Source organism: Monodelphis domestica, chromosome 3 (genome assembly GCF_027887165.1).
Source record: "Monodelphis domestica isolate mMonDom1 chromosome 3, mMonDom1.pri, whole genome shotgun sequence".
In the NCBI taxonomy this organism is placed as follows: Eukaryota; Metazoa; Chordata; class Mammalia; order Didelphimorphia; family Didelphidae; genus Monodelphis; species Monodelphis domestica.
Window position 1 is genome coordinate 483,761,883 of NC_077229.1, and position 13,791 is coordinate 483,775,673.

At 40.0% G+C, this 13,791-nt stretch overlaps 1 protein-coding gene across 1 annotated transcript in view; it reads left to right on the forward strand.

The window, feature by feature from the left end:
* Positions 1–1,184: 1,184 nt before the first annotated feature.
* The window catches only part of MAP1B (microtubule associated protein 1B), a 128,522-nt gene continuing 115,915 nt past the window's right edge, over positions 1,185–13,791 (forward strand). The window contains exons 1-2 of the mRNA XM_001362922.4: positions 1,185–1,765; positions 11,507–11,608. Of these exons, the coding sequence (XP_001362959.1) occupies positions 1,588–1,765; positions 11,507–11,608 (280 nt within the window). The 5' untranslated portion in view covers positions 1,185–1,587. The remainder of the gene's footprint in view (positions 1,766–11,506; positions 11,609–13,791) is intronic.

The following is a 13,791-nucleotide window of genomic DNA, read 5'->3' on the forward strand; positions in this document are numbered from 1 at the left end:
TTTCCAGTTCTTTGCTAATACAAAAAAAGTGCTGCTAGGAATATTTTCTGTATATTTGAGCTCTTTCTGTTTTTTTTTTTTTAATCTTTTGGTGTTATATGCCTAGTAGCAGCAATGCTAGGTCAAAGTGTAGACCCAGTTAAATAACTTTTTAGGTATAATTTCAAATTCTAGAAAGTTCCAATTCTAAAACAGTCCCAATTCACAGCTTCTCCAAAAGTGAATGATTATAATTTCCATCCAATTTCCTCCTCCTACCACATATACAACCTCCTAAAAATATATTTGTTATTGTACCATTTATTCTTCTAACATTTTCCTCCAGAATGATGGGTCAATAGTCCATTAGTCTGTTCATCCCCCCACAGCCCCTCTAATTATCATTTTCTAATCTGACATTTATGAAGTGGATCCTATTATTAATTTGAAGCATTTTATATGGTTGTTAATAGCTTGTATTTCTTCTTTTGAAAGCTGGCAAATCATATTTTTATTATTTATCTACTGGGAAATTATATATATATATATACACACATATATATATATGTTCATATATATTCCATAAGGATTTGATCTTGTATACCAGATGTTTTTTTCTAAAAATTTATGGCACAGATTTCGGTAGCTAATTGTTTCCTTATAATTGTTTATTATTGATTATTATTTTTTCAATGAACAGAAACTTTTTTTTTCTTCTTCCCAACTATTTCCACTGTGGGAAAAAAGAAAAAAAAAATCTTGTTACCAATATGCGAGGATGTCAAAAAAAATGTCATTCTGCACTCTGAATTCATCATCTCTCTATCAGGAAGCAGGTAGAAAAGCATGATTTGTTATCATTGTTGATCACTGCATGGCTCAGAGTTCTTAAGGCTTTCAAAGTTGTTTTTTATAGTGTGGTTATTATTGTATAAAATGTTCTCATGGTTCTGTTCATTTTACTCTGTATCAGTTCACATGGGTCTTCCCATGTTTGGTTGAAACCTTTTCTTTCCTAATTTCTAAATGAACAATAACATTGTTATATTCACATACCACAATTTTTTTTTAATCTAGTCCAAAACTGAATGGTTTTTTTCTTAGTTTATAGTTCAGCTCTCCCGTTCCACATAATTGTAAGGGACCTTTGGGGCCCAGGCTGGGGAGAGAGGGGTCTCCCAACCCTTTGCCCTCAGGCCTCACTCTGGGCATTGTCCGCACACCTCATCCCTTCTGCTTCCGGCCCGCGGGCATGATGATTTGCTGCAGATGACATCAGCTCAGAGCTGCTGGAAGAGAGGCAGCCAGCTGCAACAACTTAAGGATGTGCCGGGTCCCTTCCTCCTCCTCTTCCTCCTCCTCCTCCTCCCAGGCTCCCAGCGCTGCCCAGTCTCCATATAAAAGCGCCGGCGTCTCCCCGCCCTCTCTCACTCCCCTGTTACCAGGCTCCACTCCGCAGCTCTCTGCTTAGGAAGAAGGGGGTGGAGGCAAGAAGCTGAAGACGGGGGGAGGAAGCACCTTTGGAAGTAATCCTTTCTCCCTGCCGCAGAAGAGAGGAGCGGACAGAAGAGAGGCGGCAGCAGCAGCGGGAAGAGTGGAGCTTACAGGATGGCGACCGTGGTGGTGGAAGCGGAGTCGGAGCCGTCCTGTAGCATCCCTAACCCGACATCTACCTCTCCCAGTCTTTCGCACCGCTTTCTGGACAGCAAATTTTACCTGTTAGTGGTCATCGGAGAGATAGTGACCGAGGAACACCTGCGACGAGCCATAGGCAACATCGAGCAAGGTAAGCAGGAATGGGCTACCAGGCGTTCAGCCCAATGGCCAGTCCTATAGCCCAGGCACTCCCTGTCTGGCCTGCGGGATCCCAAAGCGCCAGATGAGGGTGGGCGGAGGCAAGATGCGGAGAACAAAACCCCACTGGGTAAAGGATCCTTCCCCTCCCCGCACACATCCGCACCCTCCACTACTACCTTATCCTATGTGTGGACATCCTTTTGTGCTAATTTTGATGGAGGTGATTTATAGAAATCAGGAGAAGAAAGAGAGCAATCAATTTCATAACCTTGAAAGATGTCAGCTGTGGACTTGGCCACAGCCTTCTTTTAATTAAAACGCAGGTGGGGGAGGAGCGCGGGCCACAATAAGCCGGCAAACAACCCGAGGCAAAAAAGGGCAAAATCGTTTGCTGCCACTCCCTTTTACGCACCCCCCCCCATCTCCTGAGGAAGGGAATATGAACCCCCAAGTGGGACTCTACTTGGCTCGGAGACCATGTGCTGCGCAGCCTGCAGGATTGCATAGAAATCCTCGGCTAACGGCTATTCCCAGAAAACATCTTTTCTGTTTAAAACCTCCAGGTCTGTCGACTCCTATTGGTGTGACTGGTGTGAGGACCGTCCCCACCCTTTCTTTATACCATCCCTCTCCCTAATTTTTCTGATGCTTCTATAGGGGGTTGTGGGAAAGGGTGGGGACCTGGAGATCGGAGAGAGAGTCTGCTTTTTTTATTCGGAGATGGAGAGCATCACCCGCTCCCTGCCTCTGGTGCCAAGTCCTTTAGCTGCACTTAATTCCAACAGGGAGAATGGGCTAGACAAGTTGTGGGGCGGGGTTTATTAATTTGTTCTTTTAAAATCAGGTCTTAAGGAAGTTTAAAGAAAAAAGAGGGGGGGGGATGGGCGGGGGGAGGGCATTTGTGTGAATCGACAGTGTCAAATACCCGTTGGGTCCTCTGACGAAGAGAGCAAACAACCTTTTTTCCCTGTGTTTAATTCTTAGTGAAAGAGCTGAATCGGTTCCTTAGTTGTATGTCCTCTGGGGCTCTAAAGGCGGGGCCGGCATTTGCCAAGTAGGTGCAGTATCTGGAGACAGGGACCAACATTCAGCCCAAGCAGTCTCTGCAGGAGGGAGGTGGTGCTGCCCCCCCGCTGGGCGGTGCATTATATACTCTCTCCTGCACAAAGATTTCCGCCGCCCCCCCAGCTCCTATTCCATAGGGAGTCAGGGCGTTCTCTGCGCCCACACCTTGGGGAGGCGAGGAAGGGCACGCGGGCACCCGGCGCAGCGCGCGCTACTGGTGGTACTGGGTGTAGCATGGCTCCACCTCCCACTCCCCTGCACCCATTTCTTCCCTACCTTTTTCGACCACTCGCCATTGTGGCTCTTCTGAGCCTTTGGGTGTGGGAAATGCATCCCCGCCCTTCACCCCTATCAACTGTGTGCCCCCCATTCCTGACCCAAGCAGAGGTCATCCCGTTCTTCCGCAGCCCTCCCCAGCCCCCATCTCCTTAGCATCCTCTGTTCTCTCCTAAGTGATGCTGGAGAAGTGTCTGCTCAGATACCGGCTTGTGGGCGTGGTGCAGTCCGCACTGCGGTCCCTACGGCAGCCCATAGCGGACAAAGGGCGTTCACACAGCTGGTTCCTCTGGAATAATAGAGGCACAATGAAGATCTTTTTCTCTCTTTTTAAAAAATCTTTTTTCTTAATTTCCTTGCTATTCATCTACATTTAGAAAGCCTTCCAAGCGCACAGAACAAAAGGCTGCAGTGGGGAGGGGAGGGGAGGAGAGCTGCAGAGCTGCATTACTACCAAACACATCTGAGCTGGTCTTTTGTTTCTTTAACTTGGAAGCATTGGTTTTCTTTTTCAGCTTCTATAGGCTATTTTGTACTTGGTGAATTCAAGAATAAGGGAGATTGGTTCTCGAAATGCCGATGCTTGAGCGTTTTAACTCACCTTTCATGGTCAAACTATGGTTTTTAACATCTGACCTCTAAAAAAAATCATCTAAATAATCTAAAAAAATAATGTAATGATTAATCTTACTATCAGACTCTGGATTTGGGGGGGGGGGGGAGACAAAATCCTTAATTTCAGTACCAGAACGAAAAATAGTGAGCAAGCCCACCCTGCAGTATCTTATTTGATCCCCTTAATGACCCAGGGAGATAGACGAGGAAGGTGTTTTTATGCTTTTTGCATGAGGCTCAGAAAGGTTGCAACTTATCCAAGGTCATACCAATTACTCAGTAGGAGAGCCAGGACTAAAATGGCAAATCTTGACTCATAGTCTAATGTGATTTCCACTACACTATGCTGCCTTTTCACTGCACAAAGTAGATTATAATTCTTACTTAGCACTATTACATTCTGTCACTATGCTGCATCCCTTAAATCTCTTGGGTCATTTGGTAGTTTAGGAATAGAATATCCAAGAGATTGAAATGACATAAATGAAAAGGCAGTCATTTCAGAGCCTCTCTTTCCTCATTCATAGCCTGTGGGTAATTTTGTTCTGTAGGTGTGGTTCAGCAATCAGCTCTGGACCTTAATAGTCTTTTTTTCCATTGTTACTTGACTGATCATTTCTTTTGGCATGGTGATGGTAGACTTAATCATACTTCTTCTGGTAAAAGATTAGTCCAAGTCAGATATAACTATCCAGTCTTCCTACCTCCTTAAAAAAAAATTTTTTTAACTTTAGTTTGAAAGCTTCAGGTTTGTCTTTTCTTTTCTTATTAATACTCCTAACTGGAGATTTTATGAAGCCCAAAAATGATTTGACTGCAGTATTGAACCCAGGAACAATCAGTCAAGTGAACAGGCGTAGTCTCCTCCCCATGCTCAAGCTAACAGATGCCACCCTTCATCTGCAGATCAGTCTCTTTGGTCCTTGAATCTTCCATGCAGGATTTTTCTGTACAGGCTTTATTTCTAACAAGTGAAGGCACTGTTCATGGCTTTAAAAAAAAAACATTTTAGATGACTTAGCAAGAAAATCTAGCCTTCATTTTGCATTAGAGGGTATATCAAAACAGAATTTCACTGTACTGTTCTCTGAATGTTGATAATCATAGGATGTTTCAGAGCTCTGGGTGGGTCAACTGTCAAGCATTCATATAAAGCAAATGGCTGAGACATATTTGTGTTTCTGTTATCTTTGAAAAATGTCTTCCAATTTTGCTCAACAATTCTTTTTTTCTTTTTAAACCTTTACCTTCCATTTTAGTTTATTACTAGTTGCAAAGCAGAATAACCGGAAGGACTAGGCAACTGAGATTAAGTGACTTGCCCAAGGTCACATAGCTAGGAAGTATCCAGTCTCTAGACCTGGCTCTTGATCCACTGAGCAACCATTCTTAACAGAATTCACTAGGTTTGGTTTAGAGTTCTTTATAACTTGGTTTCTTGTGGTGCTCCCTTTAAGGACTGGAGAATCATCTCAAATTCTGTAGAAAAGTGCTTTATGGTCTCTGTAAATGTTTGAAAAGATAATTTTCCAAATGGTCTGATTTTAGTGGCTTTGATTAAGCATGTGATGTCCAGCCAGTTCTTCTCAGGGTTTACTAGGCTGTTCTTGAGGGATTCATTTAGCCCCAAACATTAACCCAGCAGCCAATTTCATTTCAAGCAAAATCCTCAGTTCTTTGCTTTAATATTAGTAGGATGATTTCATAGGGTCATAGGATTTAATACTGTTGCAGAGGATTCTAACACAATAAGAACAATATTTTAATTGTAGCCACTTATTAGTTATCTTATAGTTGTTTAAATGATCCAAAATACATAATAAAGAACAATTAGTGGCAGTCTGATGAGGCAAACTAGCTCTGATGGGGAAATAGATTTCCTTAGAAATTAGAAAGTAAGGGGGATCCACCACCCTCAGGTATCCCAAGGTTGGTTTTAGAATAGAGTACATTAAAGAAATGACAGAGGGCAATAAATTTACTTACCTCTATAGATAATTAGACACTTTTAGATTTAAATTTAAGTTGATCTAACCATCATTTCCTAATATTATGCTTTTACTTTTGACCTTTGAGGTGTCAAATGTCAAGACTTAAGTCAAAGGAAAACGTATTTTGGGGGACAGGGTGTAGAGTGATGGCAGTGGTTCAGAAATTAAACCCATTCCAAGGAGAATTAAATTGAGATTTTTGGGAAAATTACATTATAATCATTATATGTAATGATTATGATGCATAGTGCAACCTTTCTGAGCTTATCTGTCTTCTCTCCCTTGATGCTCTGCCTCATTTCAAAACTAGAATCATCCTCGGAATGTAGGGACACTCTGAGTCTACCCTTAACTTTAATTCATTTTTTAAGGATTCCTTTTTTTCCAGTAAACCTATAGCATTTTCACTAAGAAATAAATCATCATAAATATCTTTCTGTGTTTAGCTTCTGATGTGAGATTTTACTCCAGATCTGAATTATTGTGAAGGTTTTGAAACTATAGTGTCTTCTGAATATCACCCCACATTCCCTGTAAGAACTCTGGGCATCCAGAGAAAAGACGATTAGAATAAGATACATTCCAACTGAATCTAGACACCAGTATATAAGGCAGATGAGAAAGTTGGACAAAGGAAGAAAAAAAGAAATGGGACCCTAGAACTTTCTTAGTTTGTATATGTTTGGGCCTGCTATTTAATGATACTAAAGTGGTTTTGTACCACTTTTTTTAGAAGAATATGAAGGGAAATTTCATATTCTTTTCTAAAAATTATATATATATATATATATACATATATATATATATGTATTATATGGGGGGAGGGGGGGAAACCACTAAAATGTTAAGAAGAGCCACAAATAGAAATCTCATTGACCATAAACCCTTCATTATTTAGGTACTCAGATACAAATAGGAAATGGTTGTATTTATGCTCATAAAAGCTAGAGACAATTGAGGCTCCTAGAAGACAAATAACTCAGCTTACCACCTAAGTAAGTCTTTTGGAGCTAGTGCTAGAGTCCATGATTAATTTCCACATTTGATCTATAGCCATTTGATTCTGCTGTCTTCTTTCTTGGTTCCCTTATTAATCTAAAGTTTTTAGTTATTAAAGTAGGAAGGGTTTTTGTTATTACTGTTGTTTATTTTTTAGCTCTGGTGAAAGATATAATTTTTAAATCCAGATGGGTACAAAAAGTGCAGGAGATTGACATTGAGAAGTCAATAAGTCAACAAGCATTTATTAAGTACATACTATGTACCAAGTGGGGTCAGCTATATACCTCAGTGGTTAGAGTGCTAGAATACCTGAGTTCAAATCTGGTCTCAGACTTTTACTAACTATGTGACCTTAGGCAAGTCACTTAAACTCTGCCTCAGTTTCCTCATTTGTAAGATGAGTTGGAGAAGGAAATGGAAAATCACTCTAGTATCTTTGCCAAGAGAACCCCAGGGACAGTATGGTCCAGAAGGTCATGAAGAGTCTTCAGATATGACTAAACAAACAACATGTATCAGACTCTAGACTAAGGGCCAGGAATATAACAAAGGCAAAAATAGTTCCTGCCATCAAGAAGCTTGTATTTTAATGGGGAGACATTCTGGGTTCTTTTCTGACTAGGATATTATGACATTGACTCTCAACCATTTTTTTTCATCTGTGAAGGCTGAGGTATTGAGAGTAGCTTCCTCCTAACTCAGGGTTATGATCTAGGTAATGATCACATACAAAGGAGACTCAGTAAATTCCCCCAAATGCAGACCACGTTACCGAGGGACAGCCAATACCTGCTATTCTCCTTCTCTCTTCCCAAGTCCAGAAATGCAAATGCTTCAGGCTGTTCTGTATTCTCTAAGTGAAATGCCCTGTTGCTTTCTGCAGTCATTCAACTTCCCCCTTGCCAACACAGACATGTTATATACCCATAGTACCTTTGGGGAAATTCTACCTTTAGAAAGGAAGGAGATGGTTCTGGCGTGTGCCGGGGGTAAGGAGGTTCCCAGTTTCCCTCTCTGGCTTCTCTGCTTGAGATGTTTTATTGATGTGCTTTTAAAGGAATTTAGTAAACTTTCTTTGCAAGAGATAATCCTCTCCCTTAGTCCCAAAAGAGACAACCCTGGAAAGTGACTAAAAGAAGTGTTTCTCCAAGCTCTGAAGGGTATAGGTTTAGTTTCCCCCTAAGTACAAAGAATAGAAGCAGGACCAGTAATACAATGTCTTTGGTATAGAATATTTTACTCTGGAATGCCACCACGAATGACTAACAATAGCCAATAGCAAGTGTAGAGTAAATGTGAAGTAGTTTTGCCTTAATTGATGTAAGAGGTGACCTGCATCCAAATATCTCCCTTCTCTGAATTTCTGCAAATTCACTGTGAGTTTTATTTTATAGGTGGTAGCAGTAATTATGTATTAAGAAACAATTTGCTTGAAAACAATTTCTTTTTTTTAAAGTACCCTCAATTTTGAGTCATAGAATTAGAAACAAATTGTATTGTCTTTGTCAGCTATTGTGTTCTTGCAATTTAAAAATGACTAAACAGTGTTTCTGTTGCAGCAAACCTTTCAGTGATAAATGATGAACTCATGCAAACATGCCTTTTAAAAATGGAAGCCAAACTTTAATTGCACTTATCAGAAAAGGTCCATTGAAATCAAAGAAGAAATGAGTGCACATTCTATGGCTGGCCATTCTTTAAGGCCAATGGAAGTCTCCCAAAGAACATAGTAACTTTAGAATTATTTAGAAGGAAGAGTAAAACATCCACATATATTGTAATTAAATCTTTTGTCTGGTTCGTGATTAGCTTTTTGACCTATGATGATAAGCCTGAAGATAAAGTGGAAGCTCAGGTCTGGGTTGTGAAGAATTCAGTAGACAATAGCAATTAGGTAGCTCAGGCAGGAATTCAGTGATCTTTCAGACTAGACAAGTATATAGTGTATACATTAAAATAAAATATTCTAATGAATTCAGACCTCTCAACCTGTCAAGCGCTCCTGTGAGTGGAAAAGAACTCATTTATCAATTCTGCACTAAAAAGATTGTCCAATCTCAACATGCATTTCTCGTTAAAATTTAAGGAGTCCATTAGCACAAATGCAAACTGAGGCTATTAATGTTTCTAAGGAGACTAATAAAATCATATGTAATAATTTAGGCTCTCTTTAATAGAGTTAACTCTTCCACACCCGAATTCTCCCCATCCATCACATGGAAATGACAGTGCTCTATCTCAGAAGCCCTCCGGAAAGGAGCAAGTCTATTTAGCAACTATGCATCTTTCTGAAAGTGTTCTGTGTTCTGCCTCACTAAGGCTTTTGGTCAGAATATTTCTTTGTTTTAAAAATTCTGAGACCAGCAGAGAGTTTATAGTGCAACATATTGGAAATGGTGACTCTGATGCTTTAAAAGAAGATACCAGGCTGTGCAGAACAGCAATGAAGCAAATGATTTAGAGATGTGATTAAATTTATATAGTGGCATTTATGCTCCAAATCCCTTACCTTTGTGCCACTAATGACTAATAAAAACACGAACTCACCAGGTTGCCTATTAGAATAATGGCAGTTCATGTTTATAGGGAGCTTAAGTGCTTTACATATATTATCTCATTTGATCTGTACAACAACCCTGTCAGGTAGGCAGGTTGGGTATTATTATCCTGACTTTTTAAATGAGGAACCTGAATCTCAGAGAGCTTGAGTAACACGTCCTCAAGTTATGCAGTCACGGAAAAGAGACCTGAATCCAATTGTTCTTTCTTCTATCTGAATGAGTTCACTTGCTGGATCATTGCTGGATACGCCTCAATCATCCTATGGGTAGTGGAGAATGCTTTGTAAATGTCTGCTAACTGTTCTGGGTTAGGGTGATAAACTTAAAAGAGAGTGGGATGTGTAACTGACAGACCTGGGTACGAGTTTCAACTCTGCTGCCAACTAGCTATGTTGTAGTTGAATCATTTCGGACGTTTAAGTCATATTCAGTTATTTGTGACCACATTTGGGATTTTTTTGGCAGAAATGCTGGGGTGGTTTGCCATTTTCTTCTCCAGCTCATTTTACAGATGTGGAAACTGAGGAAAACAAGTAACTTGCCCAGGATCACACAGCTAGTAAGTGTTTGAAACCAGATGAGCCTTCCTGACTCCTGGTCTAGCAAAGATATTGAAATGGTTTGCTATTTCCTTCTCCAGTTCGATCTACAGATAAGGATGTGGAGGCCAACAAGGTTAAGTGACTCCTCCAGGGTTGCATAAGCTAATAATATGATGAGTCTTCCGGACTCCAGACCCTTGGGTAAATCACTTCACTTTTGTGAGCCTCACTGTCCTTGTCTATAAAATGAATGGATTGGATTAGACCAGAGATTACAGATTTTTGTGTATCAGTCCCCTTTGGCAGTCTGGCAAAGCTTATGGACCCTTAATAGAATATGATAGAATAATCAGAATAATGTTTTTAAAGGCACAAAAGAAAATATTAAAAAAAAGATTACAAAGGGAAAAGAATTATATCAAAATACAGTTATCAAAACAAAGTATTTTTGATAAGAAATCCACAGACCTAGGTTAACAACCCTTGGAATAGCTCTTGTCTAACCGCCCCCCACCCCTTTCCCTCCAGTTTGAATAATCTGTGAATCCTTAAGGAGATCTTTCTTGGCCTATTTTTGTGTTGAATGACCCTTGAAAAAGCCCCCTTCTCAGACAGTGCTTCCCTGCTCTGCCCAGTGTGGTATCGGAGAGACATGAAATCTCCTTTCTACCTCCTCGCCTACAGATGCACACAGAGGCTAGTCCCCCTTCCTGGATGGCAAAATAGGCAAAAGAAGGAGGCAGGATGGGATCACAGAGGTTGTCAGTGCAGGAAATCTACTTTCATCCTGCTTCCCACCCTCATCTCTCAGCTGACTGTGACTTCCTTTCTGTACAAAGGAAATGGAACTTTTTTCCCCCTAGAGTAGACAAACCATCAACTTCAATTTTAGAGAGGCGTTATGTTTTTTTTTTTTTTAACATTACTTTCTTTTTTGCCCCAGGATGTGAAAACTTAATAAAAATAACATTGAATTAAGGGCTGCCTGCCAGCTTGCTCAGGTAATATGCCTGGAGGGAGGATAGTCCAAGTCCTGAAAAGCCAGCCTTTTTAAGCTCAAGATAACACAGAACCTTCCTTGACTTGGCACTGCAGATTTGGAGAAACAGTATTCAAATCTGGGCTCATGAAGAGTAGAGGACAACACCCATAGTAAAAAAGAATAACAACCAAAGCCTTGAAAACGACCCCTCTGTTTTTCATTACCCTCTTCCCCAACCCCAACCTAACTTTTCCTTTAGCTAAGACCACACCCAAACCCATGAGTAGCCCACTTGGATAGCAAGGGAACATTCCAATGGCCAACTCTACCTCCTAGGGCTTCTCTCCATGTTCTTCCAGTTCCCATCCTGGAGTGGAGCCTGTCATTTCCCTAATGAGTGTTTTCTTTCACTTGTCCAGAAAAGTAGCATTTAAATTTTATGAGGAGTCAAGAGTTCACCCTATTCTTGTGTTTCTCTTTTCCCTTCCCTACTCTATCCTAGCTAAGATGAAGTTTGCTTAGGATTCTAAGAGAAGAGTATCTAATTTTGTGGTGCCCACAGCCCTTCATAAAGCTCCCTAGGGCAGGAGTTTCCACATCCTTCCTTAGAATTCTGGAAATGTTTGATGTTTTCCAAACCAATTTTAGATGGTTAACTGAATTCATGGCATCTCTCTTTCTTTTCCTTCTCTTCAGGGATCCGATCATGGGACACAAACCTGATTGAATGCAACTTAGATCAAGAACTGAAACTTTTTGTATCCCGACACTCTGCACGATTTTCTCCTGATGTTCGAGGTGATTTACTTTCCATATTCTTCAATACAGAGCTGAAAAATGCAGACATATTTGTTGGTGAAGGGAACCCTCTTTACATGAGACACCCTTCAATGCTTCAAAAATTTGGAAAGATTTCTGTGTGTTATTTGATAACACAAATATATTTAGACAGTAACAGCATTTAAAACACAAATTATCCATGTGTGGGTTATCTTAAGAAGTGTGGATTTGTAAGAGGAAATAATCTTAGGCTCATTTCCTTCTGCTCTGCAGTGTAGTTCTGAGCCACCTCCTTTTGTAATAACTAGTTGGCGTAGTCTCAGGAAAAGCAAAATAATTTTATTGTTCATGTTAGCCAGATACTGTTAGAGAGAGAAACAAAAATCACTTTGGCATTTTAAACCAAATGCAAACTATCAGGGATAATGGAGAGCTGACAAATCTATCCTACTAACATGAGAGCTTTCATGAAATGAAAACAAATCTTGCAAAAGATTGGTGGTAAAAATATGGAAATGATGCTGTAGATAATGCTAATGGCCTCTTCTCAGTGGGCATATAATCTGAATGACTATTCAAGGAGTAGGCTTATTTGTGTGCATGTGGCCATACTTCCCCCCATTCTCCTTGTGATGGCAATTTTCAATACAACTTGAGTGTATTCTATGGAATGAGGCAGAACAAACTCCCCTCTCCAGCCTGTGGAGAAGGAGGAATGTGGTGAGGGGGAAGGGCGTATAGCCGCATGCTATTGAGTTAACTGGCCATAAGACAATGGCATTCCTTACTCTTTTTTGGATGTTGCTTAAATTATAGGTAATACACAATTTAGGCATTTTTTCCTGTATGCATTCAGTCTTCCTGCTAGTCTATTAGCATCAGATCCAGGGGAAACTGGGCTCAGTATTTCTTTGCCTGAGATCAACTTCTTGTCTTGTATATCCCTCTGGGAAGTGTCCCACAGCATCATACAGACTGAGAATCCAACTCAGTCAGTATCTTCATGACTCATACTCATTAGCAGTCCTGCTAGAAGTCTCTTCTGGGCCTTCTGTGGCTGTCAGTTTGGATCGAATGCCCTAGGATGATGGCGGAATGTATAGCTTTCATTTAGCCACATGGATAGCAACTGGAACTGAATGAGGTATGGAAGTGAGTGATGAACTGGTTTAGTGACAGTGTCTATGTTTGGGGGAGGAACTATTGGATTTTACTGGAAATCAGAATGGGAAAATTTTTGTGGGCTCATGATGTCACACTCTGCAAGGTAATTTACTAATTACTAATAAAAGTATGGGTAATCCTTTTAGGGCACTGAAATCATGGCTTTCTTTCATCCCATTGTGAAACTTCTGGCAAGAATTATCTGGTTCAAATGCTTGACTATTTTCATCTAATGGAAGTTATTGTCCAAAATTCCCTAAAGATAGTTTATTACATTTTTCTTATTCTTATTAAAACCAACATGGGATTCCCAATATGGCCAATGAGGTCTACAGTCTACTTCATTGAAGTACAACAATGCCTTGTTTGGGGGGTAAGTCATTATTATTGTGAGCAGCCAGATGGGCCAGTGGATGGAGTGCTAAGCCTGGAAACAGGAAGACTCATCTTCCTAAGTTCAAATGTGGCCTCAGACACTTGCTACCTGTGTGACCTTGGCCAAGACCTAACTCTGTTTGCCTCAGTTTCCTCATCTGTAAAAGGAGCTAGAGAAGGAAATGGCCAACCACTTCAGTATCTGAAAATCCTAAATGGGGTCATGAAAAGTTAGACATGACTGAACATTATTATTGAAAATGAAGAATTCTTTGGGGCATTTAATCACATTTGGATCTTGGAGGGATAAAAACTAGTTATATAGATGGTGATTCTGGCTAGGGAAGGCCCTGCACTTTCTTGCCCCCTGATTATATTTGTCATAGAAGAGAACTTATCCCCAAGGCAGTCATAGTAGCATAAACATGGATTTGGAAGGACTTTCATTAATATAATATTCTATATGATATTATTACTAATAATTTGCCAATATAATAACTAATAATAGATTACACTTATATAATACTATAAAGTTTATAAATCCATTTACACATATAGATATTGAATTGAATCAAGATTCAATTAAAATTTTGAATCAATTCAAATTGAATTTATTTTATTTGTGTGTGTATATATACATATTATAAATATGTATTTATGTA